At 43.5% G+C, this 19,818-nt stretch overlaps 1 protein-coding gene across 6 annotated transcripts in view; it reads left to right on the plus strand.

Annotated features, from left to right (window-relative positions):
• Nucleotides 1–19,818, plus strand: part of GPM6B (glycoprotein M6B) — a 128,585-nt gene that overhangs the window by 99,143 nt on the left and 9,624 nt on the right. For all 6 annotated transcript variants that reach the window (XM_088481155.1, XM_088481158.1, XM_088481154.1 and 3 more), the window contains 2 exons: nucleotides 15,308–15,494; nucleotides 19,361–19,517. In XM_088481155.1, the coding sequence (XP_088337281.1) occupies nucleotides 15,308–15,494; nucleotides 19,361–19,517 (344 nt within the window). The remainder of the gene's footprint in view (nucleotides 1–15,307; nucleotides 15,495–19,360; nucleotides 19,518–19,818) is intronic.

Here is a 19,818-nt window from a genome sequence, read left to right on the forward strand (position 1 = left end):
TCCTACACTTAACAGTGCATGTCAGAGCACAAACCAAGCATGAAGTCCAAGGAATTGTCTGTAGACCTCCAAGACAGGATTGTCTCAAAGCACAAATCTGGGGAAGGGTACAGAAAAATATCTGCTGCTTTGAAGGTCCCAATGAGCACAGTGGTCTCCATCATCTGTAAATGGAAGAATTTCGGAACCACCAGGACTCTTCCTAGAGTTGGCCGGCCGTCTAAACTGAGTGATCGTGGGAGAAGGGCCCTAGACAGGGAAGTGACCAAGAACCCGATGGTCACGCTGTCAGAGCTACAGCATTCCTCTTTGGAGAGAGGAGAACCTTCCAGAAGGACAACCATCTCTGCAGCAATCCACAAATCAAGCCCATATGGTAGAGTGGCCAGACGGAAGCCACTCCATAGTAAAAAGCACATGGCAGCCCGTCTGGAGTTTGCCAAAATGCACCTGAAAGACTCTCACACCATGAGAAACAAAATTCTCTGGTCTGATGAGGCAAAGATTGAACTCTTTGGCGTCAATACCAGGCGTTCTGTTTGGAGGAAACCAGGCATGGCTCATCACCAGGCCAATACCATCCCTACAGTGAAGCATGGTGGTGGCAGCATCATGCTGTGGGGATGTTTTTCAGCGGCAGGAACTGGGAGACTAGTCAGGATAGAGGGCAAGATGATTGCAGCAATGTACAGAGACATCCTGGATGAAAACCTGCTCCAGAGCGCTCTTGACGCCAGACTGGAGCGACTGTTCTTCTTTCAGCAGGACAACGACCCTAAGCACACAGCCAAGATATCAAAGGAGTGGCTTCAGGACAACTCTGTGAAGGTCAATGAGTGGCACAGGCAGAGCCCAGACTTGAATCCGATTGAACATCTCTGGAGAGATGTGAAAATGATTGTGCACTGACGCTTCCCATCCAACCTGATGGAGCTTGAGAGGTGCTGCAAAGAGAAATGGGCGAAACTGCCCAAAGATAGGTGTGCCAAGCTTGTCGCATCATATTCAAAGAGACTTGAGGCTGTAATTGCTGCCAAAGGTATTAATAAAGTATTGAGCAAAGGCTGTGAATACTTTATGTACATGTGATTTCGTAGTTGTTTCTTTTTTTTTTGCAAATTTTAATAATAAGTTGTTTTTTTTTTACAAGTTGTCATTATGGGGTATTGTGTGTAGAATTTTGAGAACAAAAATGAATTTATTTCATTTTGGAATAAGGCTGTATGTAACATAGCAAAATGTGGAAAAAGTGAAGCACTGTGAATACTTTCCGGATGCACTGTATGCCGTGTAGAAAGCATGTTGTAACCTATTGAAGTATTATTGCATAATGTGTAGTTTTCAGTCTGCTGCTTGTTGAAATGTTATAAAATGTTTTAAAGACAGTAAAAGTAGCATTAGCTTTTAGCTCCAACAGTGCATTTTGGAATTTAAATTGGTGTCCCGTGCCTATGATAGTTATATTGTGTAGTATTTGTATAAAATGTTGCTTTTTCTTACTTCGTATTTCACCTGTGTATCTTTGAATGCCAATATTCCACTGCCTATCTTCCATTCTATTTTGCATAGCAGCCATAAATGCTGCATACAACCTTAGAGTCGATCTATTTCACAATGTTAAACTTTGAAAGCAATCTGGTGAGTGGATAATAGTGCGGTGGGTAAAAGGTTAAACTGTGTCCCAAAAAGAAAAATGTCTGGCCATTCAGGGGAAAGGGAAACCCAAATAGTAGGTGTATAATGTATTATAGTACAAGATGCTTGCATCAGAAGCACACGTCACACTTACACCCATATTTTAACCATTATTTTGCTTGTAAAATACGCATTCACTGTTGGGTTGTTTAAAGCTTTATCGGATCCTAATACAGCAGGTACAGAAAATGCTAAAACCACCACACAAAAACTTGATATAGTCACAAGAAACTAATAAAGTACCTATCAGACACAGCAGTGCACTCACAGCCAGCCAACCAGAAGTGGTGATGACAATAATCATCATTGTACATTTGCACCTGCTCTCGATCACCACAAATAGCTCTGTTTTCCCAGGCACATGTGTTCCCAGTTACAGCTCTTACTGTGTTTATTCTGGGACATTCATGAATGTGATGCCTTACGGGGCCAAGGAGTAGCCCCTTACAACCCAATTGAGAGATTTTAAAGCTCATCTTGAATATAACATTGTAAATTGTGAGACTCCAGTGCGGCCCATCTCCCTTCCTTTTGCTGTATTTAGTCTGTTAGAACCCTCCATCTCTGCCCCATCATGCCTCTTCAGAGGCAAGTGGACCTAAGTGTCAGAATCACACAAATATATGCATAGGTGCATATGCTTTCCTGGACATGAGCATAGCAGGTTTTGGTAAGTTCTGCTAATAAACTGGGGTAGGTTTCTCTGCATAAGCCCCCAAGTGGTTAATATTGATTTCATACATTAAAGAATTAGTTATCAAGAGAAGATTTAGAGATTTATTCTGGACCATATGGAAAATATTCTCCAAATGTCTCTGTGCACATATGTCACTAGATTGTCCAAGAGCTTAGTCACTCACGCTATCTTTTTATCATCTTGCTGACTTGCAATTTTTTTTTAATCTCGTATTGTAATTGGCCGCTATGGATTATATACAGTATGTTCATATTTTAACATTGCAATTCACAATAACACATGCTTACATCCAAATGATCCTGACTGAAGGGTCTTTAGATTGTATTTAATATTTACTCTTAGGTGCCTGTTTATTAAGGTATTTTTACATTCAATCCTCCAAAAAACGTGTCTTTTGGGGGTTCAAGGAAATATTTTAGCATTGGGCCATTTACCAACACATATCAGTTTATGGGACTGCGAAAATGGCAATTTAGCAAACTCCAAAAGCTTGGCTTTTAGGGGCATGGACCAAAATTCTCAGATGTCTTTAAAAACCATTCTCAGATGTCTTTAGCCATTATAGCCTGTATGCTACATTTTCCAATTCTTTTTAGAGACATGAATAATGAAAACCTCCGGCAAGTCATGTACATTTAGGCATCAGAGGATCTGCTATGCTTAAGATCAGGTCTATTTATTTTATTTTATTTTTTACAGTGCCTATGCTCAGGAAGGTTCCCACCCCATACGGTTTTCTTCCCATTTATAGAGGAGGAGGTGCCTATGAATGAGCATTAGTCCATTTTGTGGACCCTATTTTGGTATTTCCGTATAGCTTTTATTATTAAATGTTCTATCTCGGGTGGAGGTAGCATTGGTGGCTGTCATTTTTAGGAAGTAGTGTACATCCTTTATTTAAACATGAGTGACCTTCTTCAAAATATTTTCACATTACATGCAACGTATATTGATTTGAAATATTTTGGATACGGTGATCATTTGCAAATAGGTATTACAAGAAATCTTTTTGCATGTTTAATATCTCTCTCACTTGTACTTCAATGTGACTATTATGAGATTTGTCAGAGCAGCTGGGTAATGCAGAGGAAACCCGTTCCCAGTAGTAATTTTCACCCGCAAGTGAAGTGCACTACTCTTACCCAACACATGCGATGTATTTGGCTGCTCTGCAATGCTAAGTGATTTGTTTAGACAATTTCCCTTCCCATACATTGTAAGAAGACTTAATCTATAACAACTGTGGGGCCTCCCCTGCTACCATTGGCTAACCAATACTTCCCATGGTAAAATATTTGCTTTAGCTGACTGATATTTACATGACCCGTCTTATCCATGCACGGGAAGACACTGTTCAGCTGTTCAGCCTTGTTCTGGAGTTTAATAGGACTGTCTTGTGAATGGGTGTGTAAAAATGTTAATTCTAGGAAAACCAAAGGCATGTACATGTTTCTAGAAATACTGTTATTGAGGATTTCCGTGTTAAATGTAAACAGGAGTATATTACCAGCTATTATTTATTGATTAACAGTTATTTATACAGCACACACATATATTACACAGAGCTTTACAGAGAATATTTAGTCACGTCAGTCCCTGTCCTAGTGGAGCTTACAATCTATATTCCCTAAGACACGGACTAGGTTTATTTTTTTGTGAGAACCCAGTATCTTACCAGTATCTTTTTGGATTGTGCTAGGAAACCTATACAAACATGGGGAGAATATACAACTACATGCCGATAGGGCACTGGAAGGCATCAAACCCATGACCTCAGTGCTGTGACGCAGCAATGCTAGTCACTGAGATACTGTGCCGCCTCTTAGGCTAATCCTGACTTGTAGCGATTTGTTTGTGCATCTTTGCTAAATCTAAAGGTGCCCACACACATACCCGATCTGGCCAATTCCGACGCATTGGAACGACAGATCGTGTAAAAAAATCCCCAAATCGTGAGTCGCCACTCACGATCGCGATGCGCGTCCCCGCTGGTCGCACATCGCATCGTCAGATCTGCTGTGCAGTAGGGCAGATCTGACAATCTAGGACGCGATGCACTGTAAAAAGTCTGGATGTAGGAGAGATCGTATGAAGATTGGACACCAAATCGTGTGCAGAGCTGCTGGGGAGAGTTTCAGGAGAAATTGTACACATGGGCTGATCGTGAGCACATCGCTGTGTGTATAGGCACTAGAAGACCGCACATTTATTAGGCATATGATCTAAGATAATGTGACTTCATTTTTAGAAGTCTATACTTATGTTGGGAATGAGACTATATATATATATATATATATATATATATATATATATATATATATATATATATATATATATATATATATATGCATATATATATATATGCATATATATATATATATGCATATATATATAGTTTATAACCAGAAACAACTTGTACCTACAGTCATTTTACAGTAACTTTGCGTTCCTCTTACTAAACAGGGAACAAACAAGTCCAGAAATTCACCGCTGTTATTAGTTTAGTATCACACAAAGGTTAGGGTTACTTACCGTGCATTCAGCGAAGCGCAGATATGTGGGATAATCCATCCGTTCTGTGACATACAAGGATAATAGAAGTGACTGAAAACTGCAGGGATCACAGAACTGAGGTGAGATCTCATATCCTTGTATTTCACAGTATACGTTTCATTATGTCTTCTAATGCCCACAATATGAAACACGCAAAAAAAAACCTAAGATTAATATGTACTGAGCTTTTCCACATTTTTTAATATTCCAAACCTGTCAAATTGTATTTATGGCTTTAAAGTGAGCCCACAGAGGTGGCTGCTGAAACAGGAAGTCCTAAGTTCTGCTATTGTAGCTCCTCGCTACTGAGCAGGCCACGTCTTGCGGGTGTACATCCTTATCAATGAGCAGTCATTTATATTCATTGGATCACTCGGTAGGATGCTCATATCAGTTATGTTTCCTAAGAACCTTCCATTCTTCTTATAGGGGCATAATCATTTAGACGCGAAAAGTCAGGTTTCGCCTGTCATACTTTTCGCTGACTTTGCATGTTTTGGAGACGCAAACTTTTTGTACTCGGCCCACTTTTTGCCCTATTCAATTCCAAAGGACGTGAAAATGGGACCCGGCGAAACTCAAACAGGCAAAGTGCTGTCAGATTTGGGGAAATCAGTCTGACACCCCCCAAAAGATGCACCAACATTGGGGATAATTGTAGATGCCCCCGAATAGCCCTACTGAAGCTATTTGGGGTACTTAAATGCTCTCAATCACTGCTAATTTGCGTATTTGCACAAGTGATGAAGAATAGCATTTAGCAGTTTAAAAAAAAAAAAAACTTAGGGCCTGATTCAGACCCACTCGCGAGCGGCTATCCGCTCGCAAGTGGGTCGATGTTCTGGACTGAGCATACGCACGACGGAGGGAGCTCCGTCGTGCGCATGCGCCAGACGCGACGAGCGAAGGAAAGTCCTTTGCTCGTTGTGTCTGATCAAAGGGGGCGTGCTGTCGATGTTGATTGACAGCACGCCCCCTTTGGTAGGCGTGCCGGGGGCGTGCCTTCCTGACGGGGGCGTTCCCACGGGAACGCCTCCCATCAGAAGCCGGCCCACTGACATCACTAGTGATGTCAGTGGGAGTGATTTTGGCTCTGATAGAGCCAAAATCACTCCGGAGCTTGCGGTTGAAAACCTCACCCGCAGGCTCCGGCTCGCAGTTTCGATGGTCACGACCATCGCGGCCATCAAAATGCACGCTCGTATAGCCTGTGGGTGGTGACCCACAGCTATACGAGCGTCCAGGAGGACGCTCCATTTTCATGGAGGCCGGCCCTCATTCAGAGCGTGCGCTCTGCTCAGAGCGTACGGCTCTGAATGAGGGCCTTAGTCCCAGCAAATTTGGGGTACATGAAAATGGGTGCAAGCATGGTTTCAATTAGCAAAAGTGAGGTTTTAAAAAAACGCACCTTCAGCAAGCACCTGCAATCATAAAAACACCACCCCCATACTTGCAGACCCCCCAAAAGTCTTTTGCTACTTTTTACATTTGTACCACAACTTTGAACTTTTTCACCCCCATTTTCAAAGTCATTTAGGGGTGTTCAATTTTTGGGGGGGATTTTTTTTTTACACAGTTAACCTTTGGGGGCCTGTCCCTAGGGTGCAGGGTGGTTTCCCCACCTTTGCACCCCAAATTCGCAATTCTGCACTCTTTTCCGCCTGCTTTCATAGGCAAATCTTTTACGTCTAGTCCAATGCATTGAATTTCAGCCAACGCGAAAAGTGTTTGGAATTTAATACGGGGATAAGTTTTCGCCTGGCGAAATTACGTCATCGGCGAAACTTTTCCGATGAAAACTGCTTTTCGCCTCTAATTGAATATGCCCCATAGTCTCTACTGACGTCCTTATAGAATATGGCACCTGAACAAATAAGTGGTGCTGATACATGGACCTCCCATATGCATGTGGAGTTTGTGGAGCACTCAGCATTGCCATTTCAGTGAAAATGCACATAGCAAAGAATGTGCATAGTAACACCCATATTGTCGTCCTTCTGTATGTGGGAGGCTCCAGGTGAATGAAACAGCTATACCCAGTGCCTTGTGCTGAGCTAAATACTGTAGAGACAAACAGGTGCTTTGGTGAGGGGGTGATGCATCACAAAACATGGTAAAACTAAATGTTGCACTCCAATTACCTTGTAAGGCTTGGGACTTAATTTATAGACCAAAAACTATATGTAATATATCTTTTTAGGTGATTCAGAATGTGTACTCCTGTGTAAAATGTAAACTTTAGAAAAAAAAGAGCTAGATGGATGCTTGCACTTTTGGTTCATCCTGATTTGATGTTTGACAACACAATCTTTCCCCATCACTCGTCCCATATATAACTGCCTGTGTCTTTCCACTTGTCTCTATTTATCTGCTCCTAATAAGACCGCTTCTATCTCTACTGGTGGGTACACACCTGACAAATCTATTTGCAGATGATGGTCGTTCATACACACTGAATGTGCCCCCGAGTCCCGGCGGCAGGACCCGGTGGGTGGGTAGGGAGTATGTCCTGCCCCTTTCCCCGCGGCTGCTGCTGTGTGTGTGTGTGTGTGTGTGTACCTGTACACACTTGCCGATGGAGAGATATGTTTGCAGACATATCTATCCATCGGCTGTGCAGCACAGCCAATGCGATATGTCTGTGAATGACGCAGTTCACAGACATATCGTGTGTACACACTTGCCGACGGGCAGCAGATATATTGGCCAATATATCTGTCAGTGTGTACCCAGCTTTACACCCCTTCCCTAGTGGTTGTTCTGCTTCCACCTGATTCAAAACTAGGGGCACACTAATTAGCAGGAGATGTAAAAATAAGAGTTATGGTAGACTTACTTTTGTTAACTTTTTTCTTCAACGTCCATAGGCTCCACAGGGATACCATGAGGAAAATGTGGTTGGAGTGATCCAGGCACCAAACAGTTAAGCTTTCAGCTCCCAGAATGCCTCTGGTCCTCCTCCACATATACCCCTCCCCTGGCCACAGGCGTTCAGTTTTGTAAATGAGCCCAAGGCAGGAGAAGGAAGAACAATGTACACCAGAAACATACTCATACAAGATGAGAGAATGCGTGCCCGAAAGAAAATTAACAGATTGCAGCCAGGTGCATCATGGTGGGTGCCCTGTGGGACCCTATGGACTTTGAAGAAAAAGAGTTAACAAAGATAAGTCTACCATAACTCTTATTCTTCTTCAGGGTAGATAGGGATCCACAGGGATACCATGGGGATGTCCTAAAGCTGTTCCCCTAAGGGGGGTGGCAGTCCTGAGCAGAAAGGTGAAACCGCTGCCCAAAGGAAGCATCCTGAGTGGCAAAAGTGGCAAAGGCGTAGAACCTGAGAATAGTGTGGACAGAAGACCACGTGGCTGCCTTGCACAACTGTTCAGCAGAGGCACCACGATGAAATGCCCATGATGTTCCAAAGACCAGGTAGAATGTGCTGTCGCCGTGTTTGGAACAGGGAGATCAGTCTGCGTGTAAACCTGAGAGATAGTCATATGAAATCATCGAGCCAGAGTTTGTTTATTAGCTGGTAAGCCTCATTTGTGAAAACCATATAACACAAAAAGAGCGTCTGTAGAGTTTGTACGATCCACATAGATGCGGAGAGCACAAACCACATCCAGGGAAGGCTTCAGCTACAGAAAGGTCTGAAGACTGAAAAGATGGAACCACAATCTCTTCATTGACATGAAAACAGGACACTACTTTAGGAAAGTAACTCTCCCATGTACGGAGAATAGCTCTATCCTGGTGAAAAATCAAAAAGGGGGAGCGACAAGAGATCGCTGCCAAATCAGAGACTCTGCGTGCAGAAGAGATAGCAAGGAGAAAGTGTTTTCACTGTCAACCACTTCAAATCCACTGAGTCCAGAGGTTCAAATGGGGGAGCTTGTAACTCCTTGAGAACTAAAGACATTTCCCACGGTGCCACCAGTGGGACAAAGGGTGGCAGCACTCTGAGAACACCCTGGAAAAAAAAAATTATCACATTCGGCAGAGAAGCAATCTTTCGCTGGATCCAAACTGAGCGCAGAACCTGTACTCTGAGTGGCCAGACGGAGACCGAGGTCTAACCCAGCCTGGAGAAAAGCAAGTACCCAGGAAACACTAAAAACCTTAGGATCATACTTTCTGTGGGAACACCATTGACCAAAAGAATACCAAACTCTGCACCAAGCATTATTTAAATCACAGAGCTGGATAAACCTTTGGCTTTTAAGATGGAAGCCTTCAGAGCCACCCCATAAAGGACAGACTAGTTAAGTCCGGATGCAGGCTGGAACCCTGCACTAACAGGTCCGGCCATAGAGGAAGAGGAAACGGAGTTTCTATTGATAGATTTCGTATGTCGGTGAACTAGTATTACTGTGCCACCTTCCTGCTTGAATTACCTGAGGACCCTTGGGATGAGGTAAATCGGAGGAAAGAGATACGCCAGCTTGAAGTCCCATCTTACTGCCAGTGCACCCCTTAAGGCGGCTGAGGGGTCTCTGGTCCTGGACCCGTACCTGGAGACCTTGTGGTTGTGACATGATACCATGAGATCTATGTCTGTAGGTCCCATTTGTCCACCTGGAGTCGAAAAACCCCCAAGAAGAGAACCCACTTTTCGACGTGTATGTCGACTTCTTAGGAAGTCCGCTTCCCAATTGAGGACTCCCGGAATGAATATTGCAGAGAAAGCCAGAAGATGACGTTCTGTCAAAACCAGAATGTTTGTCACTTCCCTCATAGCTGCATGACTTTGCGTGTCTCCCTGACGATTGAGATAGGCTACTGTGGTCACGTTGTCTGACTGGATCTGGACCGGCCTGCAAGGGAACAGGTCCTGTGCCATGACAAGAGCTTTGTATACTGCTTGAAGCTCCAGAATGTTTATGGGCAGATGACTTTCCTGATTTGTCTATTTTCCCTGAAAGGTGTGATGACTGATCATCACTCCCCATCCACGAAGACTGGCGTCCATGGTGAAAAGCATCCAATATTGGATCCAGAATGGGCGACCTTTATGCAGATGATCCATATGTAGCCACCACACGAGAGAGACAAATCTCCGGAGTGAGAAGGATCCTGTAGTACCGTATTAGATGATACTGCCAGTGCGCCCACAAAGGCTGCTGAGGAGTCTCTGATCCTGGACCCATAGCTTGGAACCTTGTAGTTGTGATGTGATGCCATGAAGTCCATGTCTGGTAGGCCCCATTTGTTTACCAGAAGTTTAAAAATCCCTGGATGGAGAGAGCCCTCTCTCATCTGTGTATGTCATGACGACTTAGGATGTCCGCTTCCCACTTGAGGCCTCCCGGGATGAATATTGCCGAGATAGCCGGAAGATGACGTTCTGCCCAGATCAGAATATTTGTCACTTCCTTCATAGCTGCATGACTTTGCGTACCTCCCTGATGATTGAGATAGGCTACTGTAGTCGTGTTGGAGTAGGTCCTATGCCAGGACTAGCGCTTTGTATACTGTGCGCAGCTCCAGGATGTTTATGGGCAGATGACTTTCCTGATTTTGTCCATCTTCTGTGAAAGGTATGACAACCTGCACAACCTGTCAACGCCCCCCATCCATGAAGACCGGCATCCGTGGTGAAGAGCACCCAATTTGGAATCCAAAATGGGCGATCCTTGTCCAGATTTAGCGACCATGAGAGAGAGAGACGAACCTCCGGAGTTAGAAGGATCCTTTGAGATCGTATTAGATGATACTACCCGTTCCACCAGGAATCAATTGTTGCAGAGGCCTGGAATGGAATTAAGCATACTCCATCATGCCGAAGGTGGACTCCATTGACCCCAGGACCTGCATCGCTGATAGAATGGATATCCTTCGCTTGGGTACTCGCAATATTGGGGTCGAAATCTTGTCCTCTGGCAGAAATGCCCTATGTGCCTGAGAATCCAGAAGTGCCCCCAGATGTACCATCTGATGTATTGGAGAAAGAGGATTTCTTACAATTGATCATCCAGTTGTACTTCTGTAGCCAGGCAATGGTCAGTTGGAGATGGTGTTGCAGAACAGCTGGAGACTGTGCCAATATCAGAAGGTCATCCAAGTATGGCCGTATTCTGATTCCCTGACGCCTGAGGTAGGGCATCATAACCAGCTATTTTTTTGGCGATGACCCAAGGTCACGTTGATAGACCAAAGGGCAGTGCCTGAAATTGGTAATGTCGTTCCAGGACAGCAAAACGTAGAAATTGTTAGTTGGATGGCGTAACAGGCACATGTAGATATGTATCCTGAATGTATAGGGAAGCCATAAATTCCCCAGGTTCCATTGCCAAAATAATTGACCGAAGTTTCCATACGGAGCTTGGGTACACGGATAAACTTACTGAGGGTTTCCAGATTTAGAATGGGGCGATGAGACCCATTTTGGTTTCTGAACCGAAAATAGATTGGAATAATAACCCCTTCCTTATTGTTCCACAGGAACCAGGATTATCATCCCTGACTTCAGCAGGGAGCAAATTGCCTCCTGGAGTGCCAAGGCCTTAATAGAATCTGATGGGAGTTGTGCAAAAAAATTTCTGGGGAGGATGCCTCTAGAAAGTGAGGGCATACCCCGGAGAGACAACTTCTCGGACCCAGGCGTCTGTTATTTGATGCCAGTGGTCCGCAAATTGATGAAGTTGATATCCCAGGAGGCGGCCCACCCCATCAGGCCGAGGGTTTGTTGTCCGGCTTAGAGGCTGGACATCTTAGCTTGGTGGTCCTGCAAAACTATACGGTCTGGGGTAAGACTGTCCTTTTGCTCTTCCCTGAGGTGGAAAGGACTGAAAAGAAGACTGCCTAGACTTTGATGTAGCTGTTGATGGCAGACCTATAGATTTTGAAGCTGCCAGAGCCACTATCTTATATAATTCTGCTCCAAAAAGTATGTTTCCATAAAAAGGTAAGGATTCCAGAGCTTTTTTGGATCCTGTATCTGCTTTCCAGGATCTTAACCAAAGGGCCCTACAAGCCACAACCGAAGCTGCTGATGCTTTAGAAGCCAGGAGCCCAGCATCTATTGCAGCTTCTACCAAATAGGAGGCCGCTTCCTGTATTTGGGAGATATGACAAATGTTCTCTGGTAGCATTTGGTAGAGTATACTCCAATGCTCCCGTCCATTATTCAACAGCCTTGGCTGTCCAAGCCGCAGCCATAGATGGCAGAGTAACAGCTCCAGACAATGAAAACACTGATTTAAGACATGTTTCAAGTTTTCTATCTGTAGGATCTTTAAGGGAGGATGCTGACGGTATAGGCAATGTAGCACTCTTGACTAAATGTGTCACATGAGCATCCACAGTAGGAGGGACTTCCCACTTAGTACCTTCTCTTTGTAACATGGAACCGTTTATCCGGGTTACTCCATGCTGCTTACATAAGTTCAGTGGCTGGGTGAGGGGCTGCTGGGGAGATCCTACCTCCCCTATGCTGTAATAACCCTTGTGTGCACTGGCCTTATACATGGCTGCCGCCACTGTCCCCGACGCTAGACTGTCTTGCCCCGATGGCCTAATGCTGCTTGCTCTAAAGTAAAATAAGAAGCTTGGGACTGCCTGAGCAGCCCCCCTGTTATAAAAAGGTGTGTCTGAATTCTACTGCACCAAACGCAAAACTGAATGCCTGTAGCCAGGGGCGGGGTATATGTGGAGTAGGACCAGAGGCATCCTGGGAGCTGATGGCTTAACTGTTTGGTGCCTGGATCACTCCAAACACATTTCCCCCATGGTATCCCTGTGGATCACTATGGACCCTGAAGAAGAAAAGGGTGATCTGTCTCTAGTCAAACACCCTAAGGGGCATATTTCTGTAACAAAGGAAGAATATCCCCCAAATACACCCATTTCTTCTTCAGGGTCCATAGGGATCCATAGGGATACTATGAGGATAATGTGGTTGGAGTGATCCAGGCACCAAACAGTTGAGCTTTCAGCTCCCAGGATGACTCTGGTCCTACTCCATATATACCCCGGCATTCAGTTGTTCGTTTGGTGCGGCAGGATTCAGATGCACCTTTGTAACGGGACAGCTCAGGCAGTCCCAATCTTTTATTTTCAATGTTTTTGAGTTAGCAGTGCTGAGTGTCTGTATTAAGACGCATGCACTGCGACTCTGTTTACCTCCACAAGTATGAACCTAGGGTTTTAGTGTTTTCCGGGTACTTATTTTTTCTAGGCTGGGTTAGACTTTGGTCTTTGCCTAGCCACCCTGGAGTGCAGGTTTCTGCGCTGTCAGTCTGGTTCCAGAAGAGAATTGCTTCTTTGTCGGATGTTTGAACTCTGAGAACCCCCTGAAAAAAAAGAATTCTGCCACCTTTTGTACCACCGAGAGCACCATGGCATTTGTCTTTGGTTCTCAAGGGGCTTCAAGTACCCCATTGGTACCTCTGGACTCTGTAGATTGGAAGAGGTTGACAGCGAAGACATTTTTTCTCCTCCCTATCTCTTCTGCACGCAGAGTCTCTGGTTTAGCAGCACTTTATTGTTGCCTCTTTTTTTTTTTTTTTTTTTTTTTACACCAGGAATGAAGAAATTGTGGTTCCAGCTTTTTCAGTCTTCAGATCTTTCTGTAGGTGAAATCTTCCTGGATATGGTTCATGCTCTCTGTATCTAGGTGGAGCGTACAAACTGTGTTAGAAAATGAGATTCTCTTTTGGTATATGGTTTTTACAAACGAGTATGGCCAGCCAACAATCAAATTCTGGCTTGATGGTTACGTATGACTATCTCCCAGGTTTACACTAAGTCTTATCTCCCGCTCCCAAACACTGCGACAGCATATTCTACTGTCTGTGAAAGCATCGTGGGCGTTTCATGTTTCATCGTGGTGCCTATGTTGAACATTTGTTCAAGGCAACACATGGTCTTCTGTCCACACTTTTCTTAGGTTCTACGCCTTTGATATTTTTGCCTCTCAGGATGCTTCCTTTTGGGCAATGAGTTGTCCTTTCTGCTCAGGAGCATCCCCCACCCTTAGGGGAACTGCTTTAGGACATTCCCATGGTATCCCTGTGGATCCCTATGGACCCTGAAGAAGAATAAGAGTTATGGTAGACTTACCATTGATAACTCTTTTTCTTCAAAGTCCACAGGGTACACACCCTGACACACCTTGCTTAATTGGGTAATTTTTTTTTTCGGGCACAGATTCCCTAATTTTCTGAGAGAGTTTCTAGTGTACAAATGTTCTTCCTTCTCCTGCCTTGGGCTTGTTTACAGAACTGAATGCCTGTGGCCGAGGGTAGGGTATATATGGAGGAGGATATGAGGCATCCTGGGAGCTAAAAGCTCAACTGTTTGGTGCCCGGATCACTCCAACCATTTTATCCCCGTGGTATCCCTGTGGACTCTATGGACTTTGAAGAAAAATAGTTATCAATGGTAAGTCTACCATAACTCTTATTTTTGAAGGGGTACCTGCAAATATTAAAGATAACTAGGATTTCCATTTCCGATTGCAAAAGCGGCCAAATGCAGGGGGTAAAAATCACCCCCTAAAACGGCACGTCCTTTTAAAGTGAAATCGTGATTAGAAAGTACTAAGAACAATCTAGTTTACTGGCAATTTAGTGTCCTCTTTTAGTCTCTGCTTGCACCATTGGAACAGAGTGTCTATTGTGTAGCATGTATTGGCTATGGTTATGTCCCAAGACACCCCTCTTCTTACCCTAAGGGAATTCTGGCTGGCTGTAAAATTACAAATGTTCTTTTAAAGTGAAATTAATAATGCCCTGTAATACTGATGCATACAGTGTGTATACAGTAGTTGTCTCTGTAAAATTCATGTAAATGGGTTAGACGCCTTTCTGTAATATACAAAAGAGGGCAGTGTGTTTGGGAGTGTCAGACTTAGAGTGACTATTGCAGGAGATTAGAGTGATGGAAGGTCATCCTCAGGGTCTATGAAGCATGGTATTAATGTCAGACTGCACACATTCTATCAGTGTATCTTGTTTTGTCTGCCATCACCTCTTGTAAAACGAGTTTGAAACCTCAGCATACTTATTTGCTAGATTTATGCGGTGGGAATTTGAAAGCACCTTGAAGTGTTTAGAATATATACACAAACAGGCAATTTAAACCTTTTCCATGAGCTAAGTCTGTACATGAGCAGATACGCCTAACTCATGGACTACAGTGCTGTCTGGTTGTAGAGTTTCTTGGCGATTTTTAGACATTTTGCATTTTTCTTTTCTCTGTTCACAACATTGTATCTTTGGAATCTATGTATAAATGACCTAGATTCCTAACAGAGGAAGACTGCTTGCAGCTGCAGCACAGCTTGAGACAAATAGCTGCTGTATGTGTGATGTAGTCAGTGTTTCCACTCACCAGAGTGTGTTCTCTCTTTGTGTACAGGTTGCTTTGAATGCTGCATTAAGTGCTTGGGAGGAGTTCCATATGCTTCACTGGTGGCCACCATCTTGTGCTTCTCTGGAGTAGCTCTCTTCTGTGGCTGTGGTCATGTGGCCCTCACTGGAACACTAACCATCCTTGAACAGCACTTCTCCTCCACTCCTAGTGACCATGCCCTCCTGACTGAAGTGTAAGTACAGACACCACTGAGCTAAAATGCCAAATAGACCAATTTATTCACAATCATTTACTTTAAATGTTAATCAGAGCATGAACCTTTACATTTCATGCCCACACACCATTTGCTACAAAATAAAATGCAATTTTGTTAGTAGATGACCATATATTGCTTGGCTGAACAGACATAAATTGTCTGCTCGGATTCCAATAGATGACTCAAAGTGCCTATCTACAGCCATGGCCAAAAGTTTTGAGAATGACACAAGTATTGGTTTTCACAAAGTTTGCTGCTTCAGTGTTTTTATGATGGCAATTTGCATATACTCCAGAATGTCATGAAGAGTGATCAGATGAATTGCAGTTAATTGCAAAGTCCCTCTTTGCCATGACAATGAACTTAGGGCCTAATTCAGACCCGCTCGTGAGTGCTAGCAAGCGGGTCGATGTTGCTCAAGTGCGCATGCGCACGACGGAGGCGGCTCCGTCGTGCGCATGCAGGGCCGGATTATAGGGTGAGCGAAGGGGGCGATCGTCCCGGGGCCCCCACACACTACCCAGAGTCTCTGCTGCTATTAACAGCATTTAGCTGTCGCCGGCGCTGCTATTGTTCTTGTTGGCGGCTGTTACCTAACAGCGGTCGCCGAGGAGCTTTCTACAGGCAGAGTCTCGCGAGATTTGACGTCATCATCTTGGGAGACTCTGACTGTAAGAAGCTCCTCGGTGGCCGCAGTCATCAGTGACAGTCAGAGAGAGCCGAGGCGCCACTCCAACATAAAGCAGAGGTGAGTCATGGTACTGTAGTCCTTAGTGTGTATATACACACACACACACGTATATGTATATAGCCATATATACTGTATGTGTGTGTGTGTGTGTATGTATAAGTATATATATATATATATAAAATGTATATAGTGTGCTTACACACACAGTATATGTATATATGTGTGTATATACACACTAATACCTATATATGAGTGTGTGTGTATAGTTATATATACAGATATACTGTGTGTGTGTGTATGTATGTGTATGTATGTATGTATGTATGTATATATATATATATATATATATATATATATATATATATATATATATATATATATATATTAGCGCTTATATAGAGGCCCCCACAAATTTGCTACAGAAAAATGGGGTCCCTTGATGCTGGGCTGCTGGCTTAAGTGCTTTGATCAAATCATGACAAAATCCCCTTTGTTTTATTTGCTGCACACACATAAATTTGCAGTATATTATTGTTAGCGCCGATAGCAAAAGTTTCTCTGTTTTGTATACATATATGGCATTAATATTGCCATGCTGCTGGTACCATGTATGATATGGGTAAAACCGAGCGCGGGCATATTTCTTTTTTATTTTTATATATATATATATATATATATATATATATATATATACACACATATATACATATATAGCGTTTATATAGAGGCCCCCACAAATTTGTTGCCCAGGGGCCCCCACAGACCTTAATCCGGCCCTGTGCGCATGCGCGAGACCCGAATAACGACGGCCAAGCCGTCGTTATGGGTCTCTCACCAAAGGGGGCGTGCTGTCGATGGTGATTGACAGCACGCCCCCTTTGGTGGGCGTGCCGGGGGCGTGGCTGCCCAGACGGAGGCTTACCTATGGGAACGCCTACCGTAAGGGGCCGGCCCCACTGACTTCACTAGTGATGTCAGTGGGAGTGCTTTTGGCTCTGATAGAGCCAAAAGCACTCCAGGGCTTGCGGCAAAGAGACCCTACTGCAAGGGTCTTGTCGCAAGCCCGATGGTCGCGATGGTCTTGACCATCGCGACCATCATTTTGGCCGTTCGCTATAGCTGTGTGTGGTCACCCACAGCTATGCGAGCGGCCAGAAGGCCGCTCTTAAAAAAGATAAGGACGGCCCTGATTCAGAGCGAGCGCTCTGTCAGAGCGTCCGGCTCTGAATCAGGGCCTTAATCCCAAAAACATTTCCACTGCATTTCAGCCCAGTCACAATGGGACCAGCTGATGACATGTCAGTGAATCTATGGTTAACACAGATGAGAGTATTGACGAGGATAAGTAGATCACTCTGTCATGCTGATTGAGTAAGAAGAACAGACTGGAAGCTTTAAAAGGAGGGTGGAGCTTGAAATCATTGTTCTTCCTCTGTTAACCATGGTTACCTGCAAGGAAACGCGTGCAGTCATCATTGCTTTGCACAAAAAGGGCTTCACAGACAAGGATATTGCTGCTAGTAAGATTGCACCTAAATCAACCATTTATTGGATCATCAAGAACTTCAAGTAGAGAGGTTCAATAGTTGTGAAGAAGGCTTTAGGGCGCCCAAGAACATCCAGCAAGCGCCAAAACAGTCTCCTCAAGTGGATTCAGATGCAGGATCGGGGCACTACTAGTGCAGAGCTTGCTCAGGAATGGCAGTAGGCATGTGTGAGTGCATCTTCGCGCACAGTGCTGCCTTTCTTGACACCAGGCCATCCTCCAAAAGTTTTTGCCTCAAAGAAGCCACTTCTCTCCAGGAAAAACATCAGGGACAGACTGATATTATGCAAAAGGTAAAGGGATTGGACTGCTGAGGACTGGGGTAAAATTATTTTCTCACATTAATCCCCTTTCAGATTGTTTGGGGCATCTGGAAAAACCCTTGTCCGGAGAAGGAAAGGTGAGCGCTAGCATCAGTCTTGTGTCATGCCAACAGTAAAGCATCCTGAGACCATTCATGTGTGGGGTTGCTTCTCAGCCAAGGGTGTGGGCTCACTCACAATTTTGCCTAAGAACACTGCCATGAATAAAGAATGGTACCAAAACATCCTCCAAGAGCAACTTCTCCCAACCATCCAAGAACAGTTTGGTGATGAACAATGCCTTTTCCAGCATGATGGAGCACCTTGCCATAAGGCAAAAGTGATAACTGAATGGCTCGGGGAACAAAACATCGAAATTTTGGGGTCCATGGCCAGGAAACTCCCCAGACCTTAATCCCATTCCCAAACTCCAAGCATTGATTAGGCAAGAATGGGCAGCCATCAGTCAGTATGTGGCCTAGAAGTTGATTTACACATGCCAAGGCGAATTGAAGAGGTCTTGAAAAAGAAGGGTCAACACTGCAAATATTGACTCTTTGCATAAACGTAATGTAATTGTCAATAAATGCCTTTGATACTTATGAAATGCTTTTCATTTTACTTCATTATACCATAGTAACAACTGACAAAAAGGTCTAAAAACACTGAAGCAGCAAACTGTGACAAGCAATACTATACATGTATCAAGTAATTCAGTACATGTACAAGCAATACTATACATATATCAAGTAATTTAGTACATGTAAAATGGGCCCTTCAATGTATTCTATACACGTGCTTGTGGACAGTTAAACAGCGAATTAAGAGATGGAAATTTGTATGTTAAAGCACCTGTGATTAATATAAGATAACACTGGAAACCATAATAATAATGCTCTATTCCAAGCTCGCTGATTATGGACTATGGCAATTTTATTGATACCAGTGTGAGTAAATTATTACTGTCTATGGTTTGAGAAAGTTGGATTCCTCTGTTGGACTGAAACGTTGTCACACAATATACAAGGGTTCTCTCTACTCTATGACCTTAAGAAAATCTAATTTCTACCCATAATATTAGGAAATTCAGTATGTAGTAAGTGTGTACTCCATACATTTCCTCATCCAATAACAGACAAAGAAAAACTTAATATGTATTGCCTACAGTCTAGCATGTTGTCAGTGTATTCACTGGCTTTTAGAATAAACTTTAGTAATCTAGGTATTTTGGGGAACAAATTATATACTTATAGAGTATAAAGCTTGATGAATGGAGTGAGACTTGCATGTTATTATTTTGCAGAATCCAGTTAATGCAGTATGTTATCTATGGAATTGCATCTTTCTTCTTCCTGTATGGAATCATTCTGTTGGCAGAGGGTTTCTATACTACCAGCGCAGTGAAGGAATTGCACAGTGAATTTAAAACTACGGCGTGTGGACGATGCATCAGTGGAATGGTGAGCGCTTAAATAACCATACCGCCATGTTGAAAGCTAATGTATTAATGGAACTTCATAAAGGCAGTCAAAAGGGACTATTTTGTGGTCCTGAGCAAATTAGTTATTATTCATATTGGACTTGTCCTTTGCACTTTTTAGATATATGCTGAGGATGATTCCCGCTCATCCTTACCTCCTGAAAGGGCTAAAATGCAAAACACTGCTTTTATAAAACTTCTGCTTCAAATATTTTTTTTTGCATATTTAGATTAATAATCTATGTCATTATAAAATCTATCCTGATTAAAAACTAGGTAAT

Source organism: Taudactylus pleione, unplaced genomic scaffold, assembly GCF_031769625.1.
Source record: "Taudactylus pleione unplaced genomic scaffold, aTauple2 ptg000265l, whole genome shotgun sequence".
NCBI classification, from domain to species: domain Eukaryota; kingdom Metazoa; phylum Chordata; class Amphibia; order Anura; family Myobatrachidae; genus Taudactylus; species Taudactylus pleione.